Below are 15,139 nucleotides of genomic sequence, written 5' to 3' on the forward strand. Positions count from 1 at the left end.
ATTTCTGAGTACGCTATCTGGGTAGCGAACTTCCACATAGAAGCAATAGTTCACATTGCTTTATTTATCGCTTATAATTATTACATAGTAATGTTAAGCTTTCCTAGTCCGGAACCGATAGGAACAGAAGTCCCATATTAGAGACCAGGGTCAGGCCAAAATATTCTTCCCTTATCAGAGGAAAGGAAATATGGTCGCTTTTATTTTGCGAAGAGTGTTTGTTGTGCGTGCTACATACAGCTTCTTCCGTCGTAAAGTTACAACAAAATATATAATAAAAAATCAATGCGATAATAGCCATCAAAATACTGTCGAAGTTCAGCGCTGTCTTTATATAGCCATTATAGCCTTTTGTTATCAGTCATTTTAGCCAATGAGTGCTACTGATAAGAATAATGATTACTTTGTCTAGGTTATTGCTAGCATCAGCTAAATAACTAGTACTGAAACTTTTTTTACCTATGACATTCGAAGTATTTCGGACAGGCCATTACCACCCAGAACGTGTTGTTCTGCGACTGACCTTAGGTGACCGGATGGTCCTTTCGTGGATCGCCTGGTCTGGTGCCGGAGAAAAGCAAATTTGTCTGAGTGACAAAGCAGCAAGAACCGTGTGTAACGAAAGGACTAATTAGTTAAAAATAGGAATATTCTAAAACTTCAGAAAATTCCTCGGTTAGACTAGAATTTTAGGGGCATTATCCTATGTAAATGATGAATCGTGCGACTAGAAGCTAAAAACGGTGAGATTTTCACTAAGAGGACTAAACTCAAAGGATATAACATTCAAAAAATGATTGGTTTGCTTCTAACGACGCTTTCCATACGAAACGGCAGCATTGATTTTTTTCTTCAACTATATTCCGATTAGATCTCTCTAAAAATAATATTCGCGTGTGAAATATGGCTACGGTTCGTTCAATTTAATCTTAGCAGTTTCCTCTAACAACCTAAATCAACGTATATATTGTTTAGTAATGTGGATTTTGCGTCCTAATTTCAGGTCTCACAAGTTGGTGACTTTGACGAAGACCGCTCGAAACTGGATGCTTTTCCAGCAGGAGTGACTATTAGACCTGGGACGAATCGTGTTCCCACTAGACTGGTTTCATCGACAATGAGCCCACCTAATATTTTATTAAACAATCATATCATTGTCAGAAGGAGGCAGTTCAGCGATGGTCTTAAAGGTTCAGATCCAACGATTGGTCCGTTGTACGAAGTGGTGACTACGAGTGGAGGCCAGCATGTACTCTTGCGTTTATCCAGGGTGCGTGCCTTTGCTTAGAAAATGTATAAACTGTGGAACTATTATCGAATGCCAATACCCATTCCTAATCGTTTCGTCATTTTAGCTACCACAGCTCCTGGTGGAACATTTGAATCTAGTTAGGTGCAGCTGGAAGCACGAGGTGTCCGATACGAACCACCTCTGTTTGTTACGAGAACTTTAAATAACGTGGCTGAGTGGAGCTGATGACAGGTTCCATCTAGGTCTTAATTTATTTGCGTGATCAAATCGTCGAGAATTACAATCGCCAACGTTTTCTGAAATGCTGAGGTACAATGTCGTTGTCACAAAAGAGATACAAAAAGTTTTTAAAGGATCGAATGTTTTAAAAATTATGCAAGTGCTATAGATTGATCGATAACTATTACTGAAAGGGTAACAAAGCTTGCTATTCATTTGAGTTTTTAAACTTGAAATCATATCATGAAACAGCGCATGAACTTACATGGGAAAAATAATTTTTTTCTATTAAAACTCTAGTTGGCTCTGCCGCCGTTCATTATTCAGATTATTATTGTTATATTGCGTAGAAGTGCAAACTACTTTTATTATTTGCCATTGCTTTAAAATCATATTAAAAGATGCCTGTTTTTAATAAGAAAATCTCAAATTAATACACCATCGCTACTCGTTTTTGTAGACGGTCTCATTTCTCGAGCAACTTTTTTACAATAAAGTTTCTACGACGCCTCTAGGTATCATCAAGTTACCTAAATGCGTCAGAGATTGCGCGTTAATTAAAATGGTCTTACCTTTTCGTCCTGCCGACGTCTTTTAGCCATACGCCCTGTGTATTTTAAATCAAAGAGGTGCACCTTAGTGAGTCTAATTCTATAATTTTTTGGCTAACAAAATTGCTTTTTTTAAAGATATTTCAAAATTCTGTGTCAGTACGTAACTTTAAGGTTAAAATTACAACGCAGCGGGGTTATTTTTTGGAAGGTCGAAAAAAATGATACATTTAAAACTGTAGCTTCTTTTTTACTTCACGTACTGGCTTTTTTGCTGTATTAGAGTACAGATATGTGCGCGTACTTTTTTAAAATTGAAATTGAAAATGGGTATTAAAAGTTCCCTTAACCGTTTAACGTCTTGGTTTGTATTATTCTAAGCAAATAGTATTTGGGTATCTACCTGTTTTTTTTTTTTTTTTTCGTTTTTCTACTTACAGCCGCCAATAAGGAGATTACAACCGGTCGGAGAGACAGTCGAGTTGCCACAAGGAAGACACATTCTTAAGATAGTTCAGACGCCAGGTAAATAGTGCTACAATAAAAGTCGGTCTAAGGTCTGATTCACAAAAGATATATGTTAATATTTTATGTTCAGAATGTTGCTCAGGCACTGAAACATCAAACGCAGGTCCTATTTTAACTTTAGACGGAAGGCACTCTGCAGCTGACCTGCATAGTCCAATTCAGAGGAGATGTCGCATCCAGAAACGCAGTCGTCACCGTGATGTTTTTCAGTAAAAGTATTTTTTAGTATGAAATGAACGAATTGCATCTCCGTCGCTGCCAAAGCTGTTTACTGAGAAACAATTGAAATGCACGGATCCGTTGTCTGCATTTGCGAAGTTCAATAATGAATTTCAATGAGTCTTCTCATACATATGAAACCAAAATCTGATGCGATATATACTGAAGGTTCCCGAACAAAATTTCGTTGAACTATAGTCACATCAATAGTGACAACCGTTTCACCGGGGTACTCGTGGCGCAGATTAAGCATCTAGGATTGCATCGACACAAAGCCTTGCCTCAGCCACGTTTGCAATCCCACAGGAGACTTATGGCCAAGTTTGACACAATCTAAATTGGCTAAAGAAACCTATAGAGTCAGAACGTTTCTTGGCGCAGTTTTTGATGATCCGCTCAAACACATTCCTAAAGTCTGTTTAAAATATGCGAGAGACGTAAACTGACTTCCCGATCCCGAATCTAGTCCACGTCATACCACTCTACGAATTGGATTGTTCCACCACCTTAAATCTGAGGTAAACGATGAAAATTTTTCTTGAATGAGCAACCCAATTTGACTTTTAATTTTTGGCAGTGTACGGTTTGAACTAGGCGCGTCCGAGTTTTGAATAGTTATGTTCCTACTAATCGTATTCTGCAGCTGGTACTCCACAAACATATTAAAACCAACCCTTAGCTTTCAGGTACCATTCCATATTACTTAAACCTTTAATAGCAAAAATGAAATTGGATTTATATATACATCAGCTTTTTATTCGTAGATTAATTTACAAGTTACGATGTTCGCATGAGTAGCCAGTATGCTTTTTCTCATTGTAATTTTTCTATTCCGAATGTAGGTGGCGTACGCCATAGTTCCACTAATTGTCAGACGTTTTGTCGACTACACACCCTCCCTTTTCATAAGTAACTTGTGTTCTGTTCGCAGCATCTGCGAATCACGAAGATCCATACATTTGTCCATAATATTACCTATCGGAAATTACACGTCGTCACCCGCATAACTATCTTATAACGCCTGAGCAAATCTATTGAGATAATAATATATGAGATTCCCCTTCAAGGTTGTTTACTGACCACGTCATGCTCGTATTACCACGCTTTTGGTTGGACCTCTGGAAGGCCAAAAATGATACGAGGTGGCCGAGCGAATGAAAAGCTAGCCGAATTGCACTGTGGCAGAATGTCCCTACATTGGCCAAAAATAATGCGGATGGAATGCCGAAAGGAAACGTAGGTGCCTGCCGTAGATGCCTTAGGCTTTGCAAAGTAGACCCGAGTTCGACTACTGGGTGTTCTGCATCGAAACAACGGGAGGGCTTGAACGAGCCAAATGCTCGCTTATTGATCGCCAGTGATTACTTTTCCTTGAGTACCTATACTGTTTTCATGTTAAACCGAGGAAAAATGTTTAGCTACATCATCAGCAAATCATATTCAAATAATTCATTTGTTATTGTATGTGGTATGCAGGAGAAATTACACAGTTGAGCCTGCAATCGATACCCACTCAAGAACCTGACACTCAGCAGGCAGCGACCTCTCGCGAAGAAGGTAACAGCACAGCACCGCAGATAAAATCCAGAAAAACGTTCAGCTTTAGGCCACATCGAGCTCCGTCATCTCAACAACTCAGCGCACACGAGGTATATATCACGTGTACTACGAAACAGAATGATACTCATATTTTGTAGTGGCATCAAGCCGCTTGTTTGCCCTTTTAAGGTTATCGAAATGCTTCGACAGTTTATCAGCTATCAGTACGTCTCGTACGAGGCTTCGCAAGGTCTTTGGTTTACGTTTGGACAAAAATGTATCATTTTTTTTTTTTTTGATTTGATCAACTACTGCAGTGTGATGCAAACGTAATCAAAGCTTGGGTAGTTTGAAACATATTTGAATTGGCACTAAACAAATAGCGGAAGGTAGGAGAATGTCCTTATAATCTTCGCGAGTCAACGTGAATATTATTTCCTTTCTAGCTACTCTATTAGGTTGTAGTTCGATAGGCCTTCCAATTGTGATTAAATGAGATAAGAGGTAGATAATACAGTGCCGAAAATATTAAAAAATCGAATAAAATTGGCGAAGTATGTACAATTATTTAGGAACCCGCTAATACAATTTTCCATGCCTCCTGGCGATGGATAGTAGTGTCGACAGACGCGTCGCGATAAACATATTTTGGTTATCAGATACAGATATCCAACGATGTGGGTTTGGCGAAGCCCAAAGTGTCATCATAGACCACAGGGATCTTGTAAAAATTAGCACTCCCTACTTCCATGAAAAACCATGTTGCTCGTATATGCGCAGTTGGTCGTCGAATATTATTACGGATGGCATATAAGATACATAAGCATACAGGAACGGAGTATATGAGCCGCACCAGAATGATATCAAGAATACATACTAGAAGATATTTTAAATATTCGTATTTAGAGAAACACCGATCACGAAGAAACAGCTACCCCGGAACTCCCGCCTGCTGTCCGCCAAGGATCTCCCGGACGAGAGGTCACGCTCCCGTTTAAGCCATCGCAAACCATGCTAGGCTCACGAGTATCACGAGGTAATCATCAATGCACTTACTTAGAACGATTCCTAAATGCAGTAAATATGAAGATCAAAATCTTTAAACATTCAAGCGATTATTACTATTACTGGGAAAACGCAATCCTATCAAATATTTCCATAATTATATCGTTAATATATAATCCGAGATTAAAGCTTTTATAGGCGGGTTCCCTGTTTAGAAACTATGCATTTCTATTGAAGCATTGTCAAAATTCAAATTTTATCGGATTTTACCCCGGTCTGAGACGTTTTAAAGCTTTACAGTGAACTCGCAGTGAAAACGGTAGCGAGTTTATTCAATACGACTCTGCCTGTAGCCATGAGTAATTAGGCGTGGTTGCAAGTCGCGCTTGGTGCTTTAAAGCTCTTTATCTGTTGAGTCTGTAGTTACCGTTATTGCAGCCTTATACTTCAATTCGCCTATGACTTTGTGAGAGAATGTCTTCCGAAAAAGGCCTACCTACGCTTTCCGCCACCTTACGGGTGTGCCGTAGACGCACGCCTTTGAGCAACTCAAAGAATTTTTCCACACGGATGACGAGAAATCACACCAGAAAGCGTGGACCCTTCAAAGAAGCAAGTACATTATGTGACTCCACATATAACGGTAATAGATCATGCGAGGTTGTTAGCGGTGCAACACTTCGTTGAATTCACTCCGCTTTCCTTCGATCGAAACACTTCAACAAGATAATACTATGCACGTCTGTATTAATTTGGGTATGTTTGATAACTCGTCACACTTGCCAGGACGATGGGAAAGGCCGGCGGAGCTGTGCTCTGCCAAAAGGGAAGGAGGGACTTCCAAAAACTCCTAAAAAAAAAAGCGGCCATATTCTACCTCGTTGTGTTGAAGAAATGAGATGCCACTGGGACCAGCACTTCGTCGTGCACATACAGTTCTCGTCATGCATCGACCACTATGCTGTATTTTCAGACTACGTGAGCACCTTGGTAAAACAAGGCAATACTTTTGCTAATCGAGGCAAATCTCTTCAATGCATTAATGTTTGAGATGTTGTTGGACCAGAGCCAAGCACTGTTAGCCTTATGCAAATGTTTTTGAAAATTGAAAAGCCACTGGAGGCTGAAGTACTGAATTGTTTATATCCCGACGGTGGGCGATGGGCGGACACCACCCTAGGACCACACTAGCAGTACAGGGTGACTGTATAGAAAGAGGCAGATTTCGTGCTCTACAAAGAAGTGTGGGGCTTTACGTTGTCGTTCCACAATTTATTACACTAGATCATTTCTTTAAAATTAAGTATAGTGGAGATTGAGTAAAACCGGAACAGATACTTTGCCTACGTGCAGGCGTCATATTGTAACAAAAGATTTGTTCATATACAAGGATGGATGAAGGATCGTCAGGATCACATGGCCCCACATAAGTGCCATAAGTCGTCTAAGCAGAGGCTGTGGCTTTTTGTGAACCGTTGCGTTTCTGTATTTAACCAGTCATATTCGAACGGTAAATTTAACACTACGATGACAGAAGTCTGATTATTCTGTCAGCACAAGTTACAGAGAAGGCTACCCTTATCTACATAATCCACAAAGGTTCCCTTTATCTATCTGCATCGTTTTTTGATCGTTATTCTGACATAACTGGTTCTAACTGCACAAATCTGTGAATCTTGAGTAGAGCATTCGTTCTTACATTGTTTATGCGCTGCTAGATGCAGACAACTACGCTCTATGCACATCTTTAATTCTTTGTTTCGAACTTTAGACGAGTCAGCCTCCATCTATAAAAATCAGTTTCATGGAAAAGCACACGGTATGTAATGAGTGAACAGATCTAATCTCTTCTTCTGTCTGAACTCTAGCAAACAGGTTGTACTCCATTGACCTCAACTAACTACCTCAGATCGCTAGCTAAAAAGCTACATAAGTTTTTTTGCCTCGACTGCTTATTATTATATGTCTGCTTAACAGAACATGAGATAGGTTAGTTTAATATCGAAACGATGCGAATGCTTGTGAGGATTCCAACAATTGAATTTATATAGAGGAAATATAAGTCCTTTATAAATGTTTCTCAGTATTCAAACATTGTGTGGAAGTTTTGATTCTCAATAGTAGCAAGAAAAAAAACACCCTGAACGCGAACCGTAAATATGGTTGCAACTGATTAAACTTAGAGAGTTATCTACTCTGATTGGGTTATAAGCCAAGGCGTCATTTCTTAACTAACTCATGTGTATTCTCATTTGCTCTCAGCGAGGGTATTCGCATTTTCAGAATCAAGTCAACCAGTGCCGTCATCAGGTGATAGACTTGAGTTTGTCGAAAAACCACGGTTCTCATTCAGAGATACGAAGCAGCGAGGAAACTAAAATGGTCCATCATATACTTATAATTACATTTATCTTCGAATAATTAAACGAATAGTAAACTCACAAAATGTTATTGCCCTATCTAGTTGTTTTTGTGTATTTGCCCTGCTGGGCTACTGTTCCATTGTTAGTATATTAATATTTATTATCTGCTAAGGAATGTTTAGGAGACACTCAGTTATAATCTACACTTAAATTAATTTCGCGTACTTTTCCAGAGTCGGTAATTTCAATTGTAGTTTTTTAATCCACGTTACCACCAATTACTCATCATACATCCAAGGATTCTTCCAGGAGTGGTAGAACTGAGCTTCGGGCCGCCTTCACGGCCTACGACTTCCTTTGGCGTCGTAGAACAGAGCTTCGTATTACCCCCACGGCTTGGGATTCCTTCGGGGGTTGTAGAGTTCAGCTTCGGTCCGTCTTCAAGGCCCTTGACCTCTTCGAGGGTACTGGAGTATGGCGTCGTTCCGTTTCCACGGTCCATGATTTCTTCGAAGGTGATAGAACTCGGCTTCGGACCACCTTCACGGCCTAGGGTCTCTCCGGGTATAGTGGAGCTGGGTTTCGGTCCGTCTTCAGCACCTGTTGGTCCTCCGAATATAGTGGAACTTGACTTGGAACTGCCTTTAGGGTTGATAATTCCTTCGAAGGTGGCGGAGCTTGGCTTCGACCTATTTTACGGCCCAAGACTCCTCTGAGGGTAATAAGACTAGACTTCGGTCCACCTTCGCGGCCCATGATTTCTCCGGGAGTGATAAAGTTCGGCTTCGGTCCGTCTTCAAGGTTTAGGGTTCTTGCAAGGCCAGTGGAGCTGGGCTTTGGACCACCTTCTCGATCTACGATTCTTCCGGGAAGGCTAGAACTCGGCTTCAGCCCGTCTTCAAGGTTTAGGGCTCCTGAAAGAACAGTGGAGCTGGGCTTCGGATCACCTTCTCGATCTACTACTCTTCCGGGAGTAATGGAACTACGCTTCGTACCATCTTCGGTGCTGAGAATTCTACCGAGAGTGATGAAACTCGGCTTCAATCCGTGTTCACGGCCCATGATTTCTCCGGCGCTGGTCAACTTTGGCAGGGGACTATCTTTGCCGCTTAGAATCCTTCTGAATGTGGTAGAATTAAGCCTCGAACCATCTGCAGCGCCAACGATTCGTTCGAAAGTTGTAGAACTAGGTTTCAAAGCATCTTCATAATTTTGAATGCCGCTGGGAGTAACGGAACTGAACTTCGGGCCAAGTTCATAGCTTACGGTTCCTTCAGGAGAAACGGAACTAAGCTTTGAGTTGTCTTCAAGGCATACGATTCCTCCGGGGGTAGTGGAACTAGTTTCTGCACTATCTTCATGGCCTACGATTTTACTGTGGTTTATAGTACATGGTTTCGGACCGTCTTCATGCCCTAGGATTTCTTCGGGAGTGGTAAAACTGGGCTTCGAGACATTTTCTCGGCCTCCGATGCTTTCGGATGTTGTGGAACTCAGTTTTGGGCCATCTTCATGGCCTAGGATTCCTACGGGAATATCGGAATTAAGCTTCAAATCGTTTTCACGAGCTAAAATTTCTTCGGCAGTCGTGGAACCGACCATCGCACCGTCTTCACGGTCTAAGGTTTCTCCGGGAGTAGTGGAACTGGGCTTCCACGCATCGTCATGGCTCGGGATTCCATCAGGGGTGATAGAACTCTGCTTCGGGCCACTTTCAAGGCGTAAAATTCCTTCGGGAACGGCAGTTGTGGTGATTGGTCGTATTTTCTCAGAACGTGAATCTGACAAACTTTGTTCAGAATCATCGCGTTGGTGTTTATCCGACACCTCCTTGGGCCTGTTTGAATGGCAATCTGTAGAATCAGGGTCTGCAAAATAACATAAATGAGTATAGATTTCTTATAGTTTCATTTGTAATAGCGTACCTTTCACCCAGAACTTCACACAAGAAGCATCTCATCCACATATGCTGTAAAGAATATATAGTAAAAAGCGAAATCGGACTAAAAGGTAAAAGTAGCAGTGATAAAATGTGCAAAGAAGCTCTAGCAGTAAACGGACATTTGTCCTAACTGTAAGCACACTTCTTCTTGCTAGCTTCGACAGATATCTTTAGCAATCCAAAAGCATATTTAAACGTGTACATCGACCATAAACTACTAATCATTACATCACTATAAGTCACAGTGTATCGCGACTTCTTGTAGGCACTAGCGATTCTGCTGAATCTTTTTCGCGTTTTAAATATGGAGAAAAACGTGTTTAACAGATATTTGGAATTTGTTTGATCTACGACGCTTTTGAGATGTTCTCCAGGATGGAGGCATGTCGGGAGAACCACCTTTATCTCATATCTAAAGATGTGTGTAGACGGATCTGTATGATTTTGTGTCACGTCAAGGACACACGTAATTTGGTGGCCTGTACATGAGAAAATTCAGGTAATCGTGAACAAATTCTAATATAACCATTATCCATTAGTTTCTTGGTCATTAAACGAATGGTTAAGGATCAGTGACCGCTCTAAACGGCTGATCAACGTACAACAAAGAGAACGCCAATTTTTTCCATTCCATTTTTTCTCTTGATCGCTACTAGATTCGACGCATTGCCGAAGCTGGAGGATTCTTAAAACTGACTTGCCTATACTCGGATAATTAAAGTAAGTTAAGCAGATGCCAACAGAAACATTTTTGTGCAGTTAAAACTCAATATCGTAGAAAATCACTAGCGAATGGGGTACCCAGTTCTAGAAGCACACAGCGTGCAATAAGATCTCGTAATTAGTATCGTGTACATATTCATTAGTCTATCTATTATTATTATTCCGTTACTTAGTCAATCATGTTTGCAATTTAAATGTAAATATTACTTAATGTTAACTTCTTTCGTTTGGTTGCGTTCCGAAGCGGCTTTGATACCTTTACCAGCCAGCCTAGTTTCTTTTTCGCTATACAGACCGATGCAACTATGCAGATAAAACAAAAAATACTTGGATTTATGACTGCATCTTTATATCCGCTAGTCAATTCTTGTGCCAGCAAAATTTTAACATCAATATCAACTACAACTTTTAAGTTGCCTAATTTAAGCTACACAACATACGATATCTTGACCATACACAAACTCACTTCTTCGAACTAAAATGTTTAGGTTGAGCAGCCCACGTTAGAAACAAGCGAAACAGAACGTAACACAAAATAGTTGACATCGTTTCTCCAACCAGCTTACCAAATCCTTATGAAACTATTAAGTTAACCGGGTTCACACCACTAATCAAGTAAGAATAAAAGTGTATTCCCTAAAGAGCACGAAGCATGTGGCAACATCAGCATCCGTTATCTATTTACTAGGAAAAACTACTGAACTTGTACAGCGCTTCCTCATAATGAGCAAGTTGAATACCCTTTTTGTCGTTCGCAAGTATGAAAAACTTACGTATCAAGGCAATGCGGCACGGTATCCATTGGAAAGGCCACCTAAGTGGCCATGCAGGTTGCGCAAACGTCCCTTGGCCACCGAAAAGATCTTCAGATTCTGGTGTTAAGGTAACAGCTTCGCATGAGCCAGCCACAAAACAGCACAGAATGACGTACGCACCAGCCTCTTTCATGACGAATGGCGGTATGTATGTACAACTAATAAAAACGATGTTATTTATAAAGGCGTGCTTGACATGCAAAAACGGAAGGAAGAATGAAGAATCATTATCCTTCGAGCCAACCCTCATACAGTCCTACCTTGAATGCAAGCTATCTTCGAAAATCTAATAAAACATAGTATTAGTACAATGGGAGAGTCTTCCACTTAGTTAATTTGTCCTATGATTCACTTATAGCCTTAATAGCAATGTAAATGTAATGCAGATGTGAAGGCAGTTATTTCACACACGCCTCCTCGCTTTTAGCGTTATTCGCTGTGAAGCCATGTAAATTATTATGGATGTATGCGCAACATACTTGTACATTAAACCCGGTAAACTTTTTGATCTAAAATAACCACACGGCTGATAGAGACAGAAAACGCTGCCCACGTTCCAGGCCACAATTTCCTTAGTGCTGTAGCCACCTGTGGCCTTATTAGGTGCCAACTGTTACCTTCAGTAAAACGGGGAGGACGTGAATTCCTTACCTGAAATCTCCGCCAAGTAGAGATGAGGCTTCAACTGCCTCGTTTCGCAACGCACGCCAAATATATGCCCTGCGTGCAAAAGCAGTTATTTGAAACTATAAACATTTACGACAAAATTTTTATACCCGTGAGACGCAGTTGACGCCTTGAAACGAGTGTTTAGCTTTAGAATATCCTGCAATCGAAAGCAAGGAGTCTCTGGCAAGAGATCATGATAGATTAATAGAGTCTTTTTTAACGAAGAATCTTTGATGCTGGTGGCTTTACAGCAGCATCTTCTAAAACAGTCCTTCCGACTCACGTGATGACAGACAGCAAAGCCGACACAACGTCAGCTTTAATTGCCTACAAAGCGAATCTTATTCTAAACTATTATTAGTGGTGAGCAATAAAAAAAAGTGTCCGATAGAAATGTAAAGCAAAAAATGTTTGCTTTACTGGTCATTCACTAGAAAAAGCCAACTGCGTAGTAATTCCAATAGTTTTAGAGAAAGACGTGTACCTTTAATTTTAATGAAAAATCTTGATGGATTAATGCGCCGTCTCAAAAGGCCTATATTTCTAGTAGAAGATTAGTTTCCTTATATCATAGGGGCCTTATTATTTGGACTGGAACAAATCAGCTTATATTTATGCGTTCGATATAGAACAGCTGATACAATATCAAACATTATATTTCGGGTGGTTTTCGATCGATGGTCGTGGTCGATGTAAAAATTTTACTTCTTCATAGAACACTCAAACCTGTAAACTTGCCATGTACAATAACTGAGCTCCGGACACATAATTAATGTTAGAATACTTCATTTTGTGTACGTTCTACGTTGTTGCTTTTAGAGGTTACCTCGAGTGTCCGTGTGAAGTAACAGTAGGGACGAAAGCATCTACACTGGATACTCAATGCTAAAGCTGACATTGCTCCAGGTGCCAACTGAAACTGTTTCGGTAGAATGGAATTTGTATTTGGAATATTTAAAACTAGATCAAATTATCAAACCAGCTACCGCAGAAAAAGTTAAGAAACGCACTGCTTGTTTAGTTAGAGATTTCTCATCGTTTCCCTCCAGAAGATGAAACGAGAGTACTACGATAAAGTGCAAAAAGCGTATATTTCTAGGAGATATGTATTACATGATTAGCTTCTAGAATAAGAACGTGTACGGCATTGACTTTTTCAAAAACAAATGTTTCTCGGTCCGACTCGGGCAATACAGGCTGACGGCTCTAGGACCCATAACACGGCACAGAATGCACAAATCAAAGATATGTTTTCTCACTTTTTTTAGAACCCTCGCTGTTTATCGCGAACTCCTTTTTCGTCCTACTATTTAAGTACTATTTTTATTCTAGGTATTTATTTACTAGCACACAAATCGGCATAAGCTAAACCTTTTTAGCTCGACTTGAGCAGACTACGGTGTCGTCCCGCACTGTCTCGGTGTATTTGCTTTTGTAGTATATTTCACTGCCCTGCAAAACCAAAAAGGACTGTTTTGTCCTAAAATTCTATATACATGGAACCTTTAAGTCTTGGGACGTTCTCATTTGAAAGCATTAGCACTAAAATTCCCTATGCTCCATATGACTATCTCTTTAGCACGAACGGGGCGGTAAAAGCTCGCCTAATTATGTTCGTTAACCTGAAAACATGCTATTATTACCATTGTGCGTATTTATTAAAAGGTTAGTAGTTCCGGTAGCAGCGTTTTAAGGATACACATAGGTTTTCTGTAGAACTAGACTACCAAACTGTTCGGTAAAGTTCACTCCTCGTTAGAGATGTCGTAAGGAGACAGCGCAACGGCCTACATAAATTAGGTTTCTGCGCCCTCAACCTGTTTCTTTTATTATAGTTTAGGGCATTCAGGATTTTATTCGTTTAAGAAATTCTCTTGTTTCTCTGTGTTGACACATAGAAAATAGATCTGCTAAGAAGCCAATATAGGATCTCCTATGCGATACATAAAAGATAATGCAAATTAAATGTAATTCGTAATCCAAAGACGGTTCAGAATAATAAATGTGTACGTATATTCAAATAAATAAAATAGTCTCAATTAAATGAATTAATGTTATTTGTAGTAAGAAGTTTAAGTATTAGATATAAAAACAAAAAAAAAAAAACTTTCCAGTATAAATTACCGACCAATTAATATGTGTGTTAGTTGTTACTTACTGCAGTCATGCAAACGATCTAGCCGAAATTACTCATACGCGAAGATTGAATAAACACGACACTAGCGGCTGTGCCAGACCTTTTTACTTGGCACGCGATAACAACGAGAAACTTCGAGTGCTAAGAGGGCACGTTGATCCTGCTACGTGGAGCTGGCTCTTGTCTAGGGCCTGAGTGTTTTCGTCGCTTTTTGCGACCAAGAAATGAATGCCCACTATTTCAGCTCAGCATCGTAGCCAATCTGTTAACGGCACATACGGGGACGAAGCATCCAATAAATGACTACTACTAACTAATGGTCAAAAAAACGCCGTTCGCTTAGCTTTAACTGTGTCCATATATTTGAGTCGAAATTATACCTAAAACTATTCATACATACATACGCTCATACACACATATATATACTACATGGCAGTGAATCAGAATAGTTTTCGCTTATATTCAGCATTACAAGCAATGCTTCCCCGTATTTTTGAGTACTGTAACTTAACGAGACGAGTATTTATTGCAAGTTAATAAATTTTCTGCAGAATTTTTAGGCGAAAATCGTATCAAGATACGTTTCCGAATCTTTCAACCACAGTCAGCTTAAATACAGTGACCTGCTTCATTTCGGCTAAGTAGGTAAATCTATCAAGTGGCATTTTTAGAATCGAATAAGCTTAGAAATGATGCTATCAAATGGGTACTACGATAAGTTCATTTAATACTCATGATGCTTCGCACCAACTAATGTCTACTATAATGCTTGTAACATAAGTACAATTTTTAGAGTGCTCCATCATGGAGAGGAGTACTTCGGCTGGTATGGATCAGTGGTAAGTCTTTAGTTGTTACCTCTTTTAAAATGCAACTTTTCCGTTATTCCTTAAACAAGAAACCGAATGAATCTCGCCATTTTCTTTTTTTATTAGTCAGGTTTATTTATTATTGACCGAAAGTAGGTTCTAGCCATTTGAATACATGCGCAAGTGGATACACATTTTCGTAACTAAATTTTGTCAGGTTATTATTCAGTGACTTCTTCAAAACACGACTATATAAAATTCGATTTCGTAAATTAATTGTTAAACAGCCTTGTTAGAATAAGGAGTATCCCTAGGCCAGAAAAAAATGCTGATATATTAGTTTCACATATGCGGATACAGATATGTCA

General features: G+C 39.8%; 2 protein-coding genes across 5 annotated transcripts in view; one reads left to right on the forward strand and one right to left on the reverse strand.

Annotated features, from left to right (window-relative positions):
- Positions 1 to 7,772, forward strand: part of LOC111272611 (uncharacterized) — a 26,631-nt gene extending 18,859 nt beyond the window's left edge. For all 4 annotated transcript variants that reach the window (XM_022854171.2, XM_022854173.2, XM_022854172.2 and 1 more), the window contains 5 exons: positions 1,004 to 1,270; positions 2,463 to 2,547; positions 4,246 to 4,418; positions 5,215 to 5,344; positions 7,576 to 7,772. In XM_022854171.2, the coding sequence (XP_022709906.1) occupies positions 1,004 to 1,270; positions 2,463 to 2,547; positions 4,246 to 4,418; positions 5,215 to 5,344; positions 7,576 to 7,691 (771 nt within the window). In that variant the 3' untranslated portion in view covers positions 7,692 to 7,772. The remainder of the gene's footprint in view (positions 1 to 1,003; positions 1,271 to 2,462; positions 2,548 to 4,245; positions 4,419 to 5,214; positions 5,345 to 7,575) is intronic.
- LOC111272610 (uncharacterized) lies at positions 6,537 to 11,866 on the reverse strand. The gene is made up of 3 exons (XM_022854170.2): positions 11,808 to 11,866; positions 11,115 to 11,314; positions 6,537 to 9,544 (listed from the first exon to the last, which is right to left on the reverse strand). The coding sequence occupies exons 2-3, from the start codon at positions 11,287 to 11,289 to the stop codon at positions 8,226 to 8,228; spliced, it is 1,494 nt and encodes a 497-aa protein (XP_022709905.1). The 5' UTR covers positions 11,290 to 11,314; positions 11,808 to 11,866; the 3' UTR covers positions 6,537 to 8,225.
- Positions 11,867 to 15,139: the final 3,273 nt, after the last annotated feature.

This window comes from Varroa jacobsoni, unplaced genomic scaffold, assembly GCF_002532875.2.
Source record: "Varroa jacobsoni isolate VJ856 unplaced genomic scaffold, vjacob_1.0 contig02737, whole genome shotgun sequence".
Classification (NCBI taxonomy): Eukaryota; Metazoa; Arthropoda; class Arachnida; order Mesostigmata; family Varroidae; genus Varroa; species Varroa jacobsoni.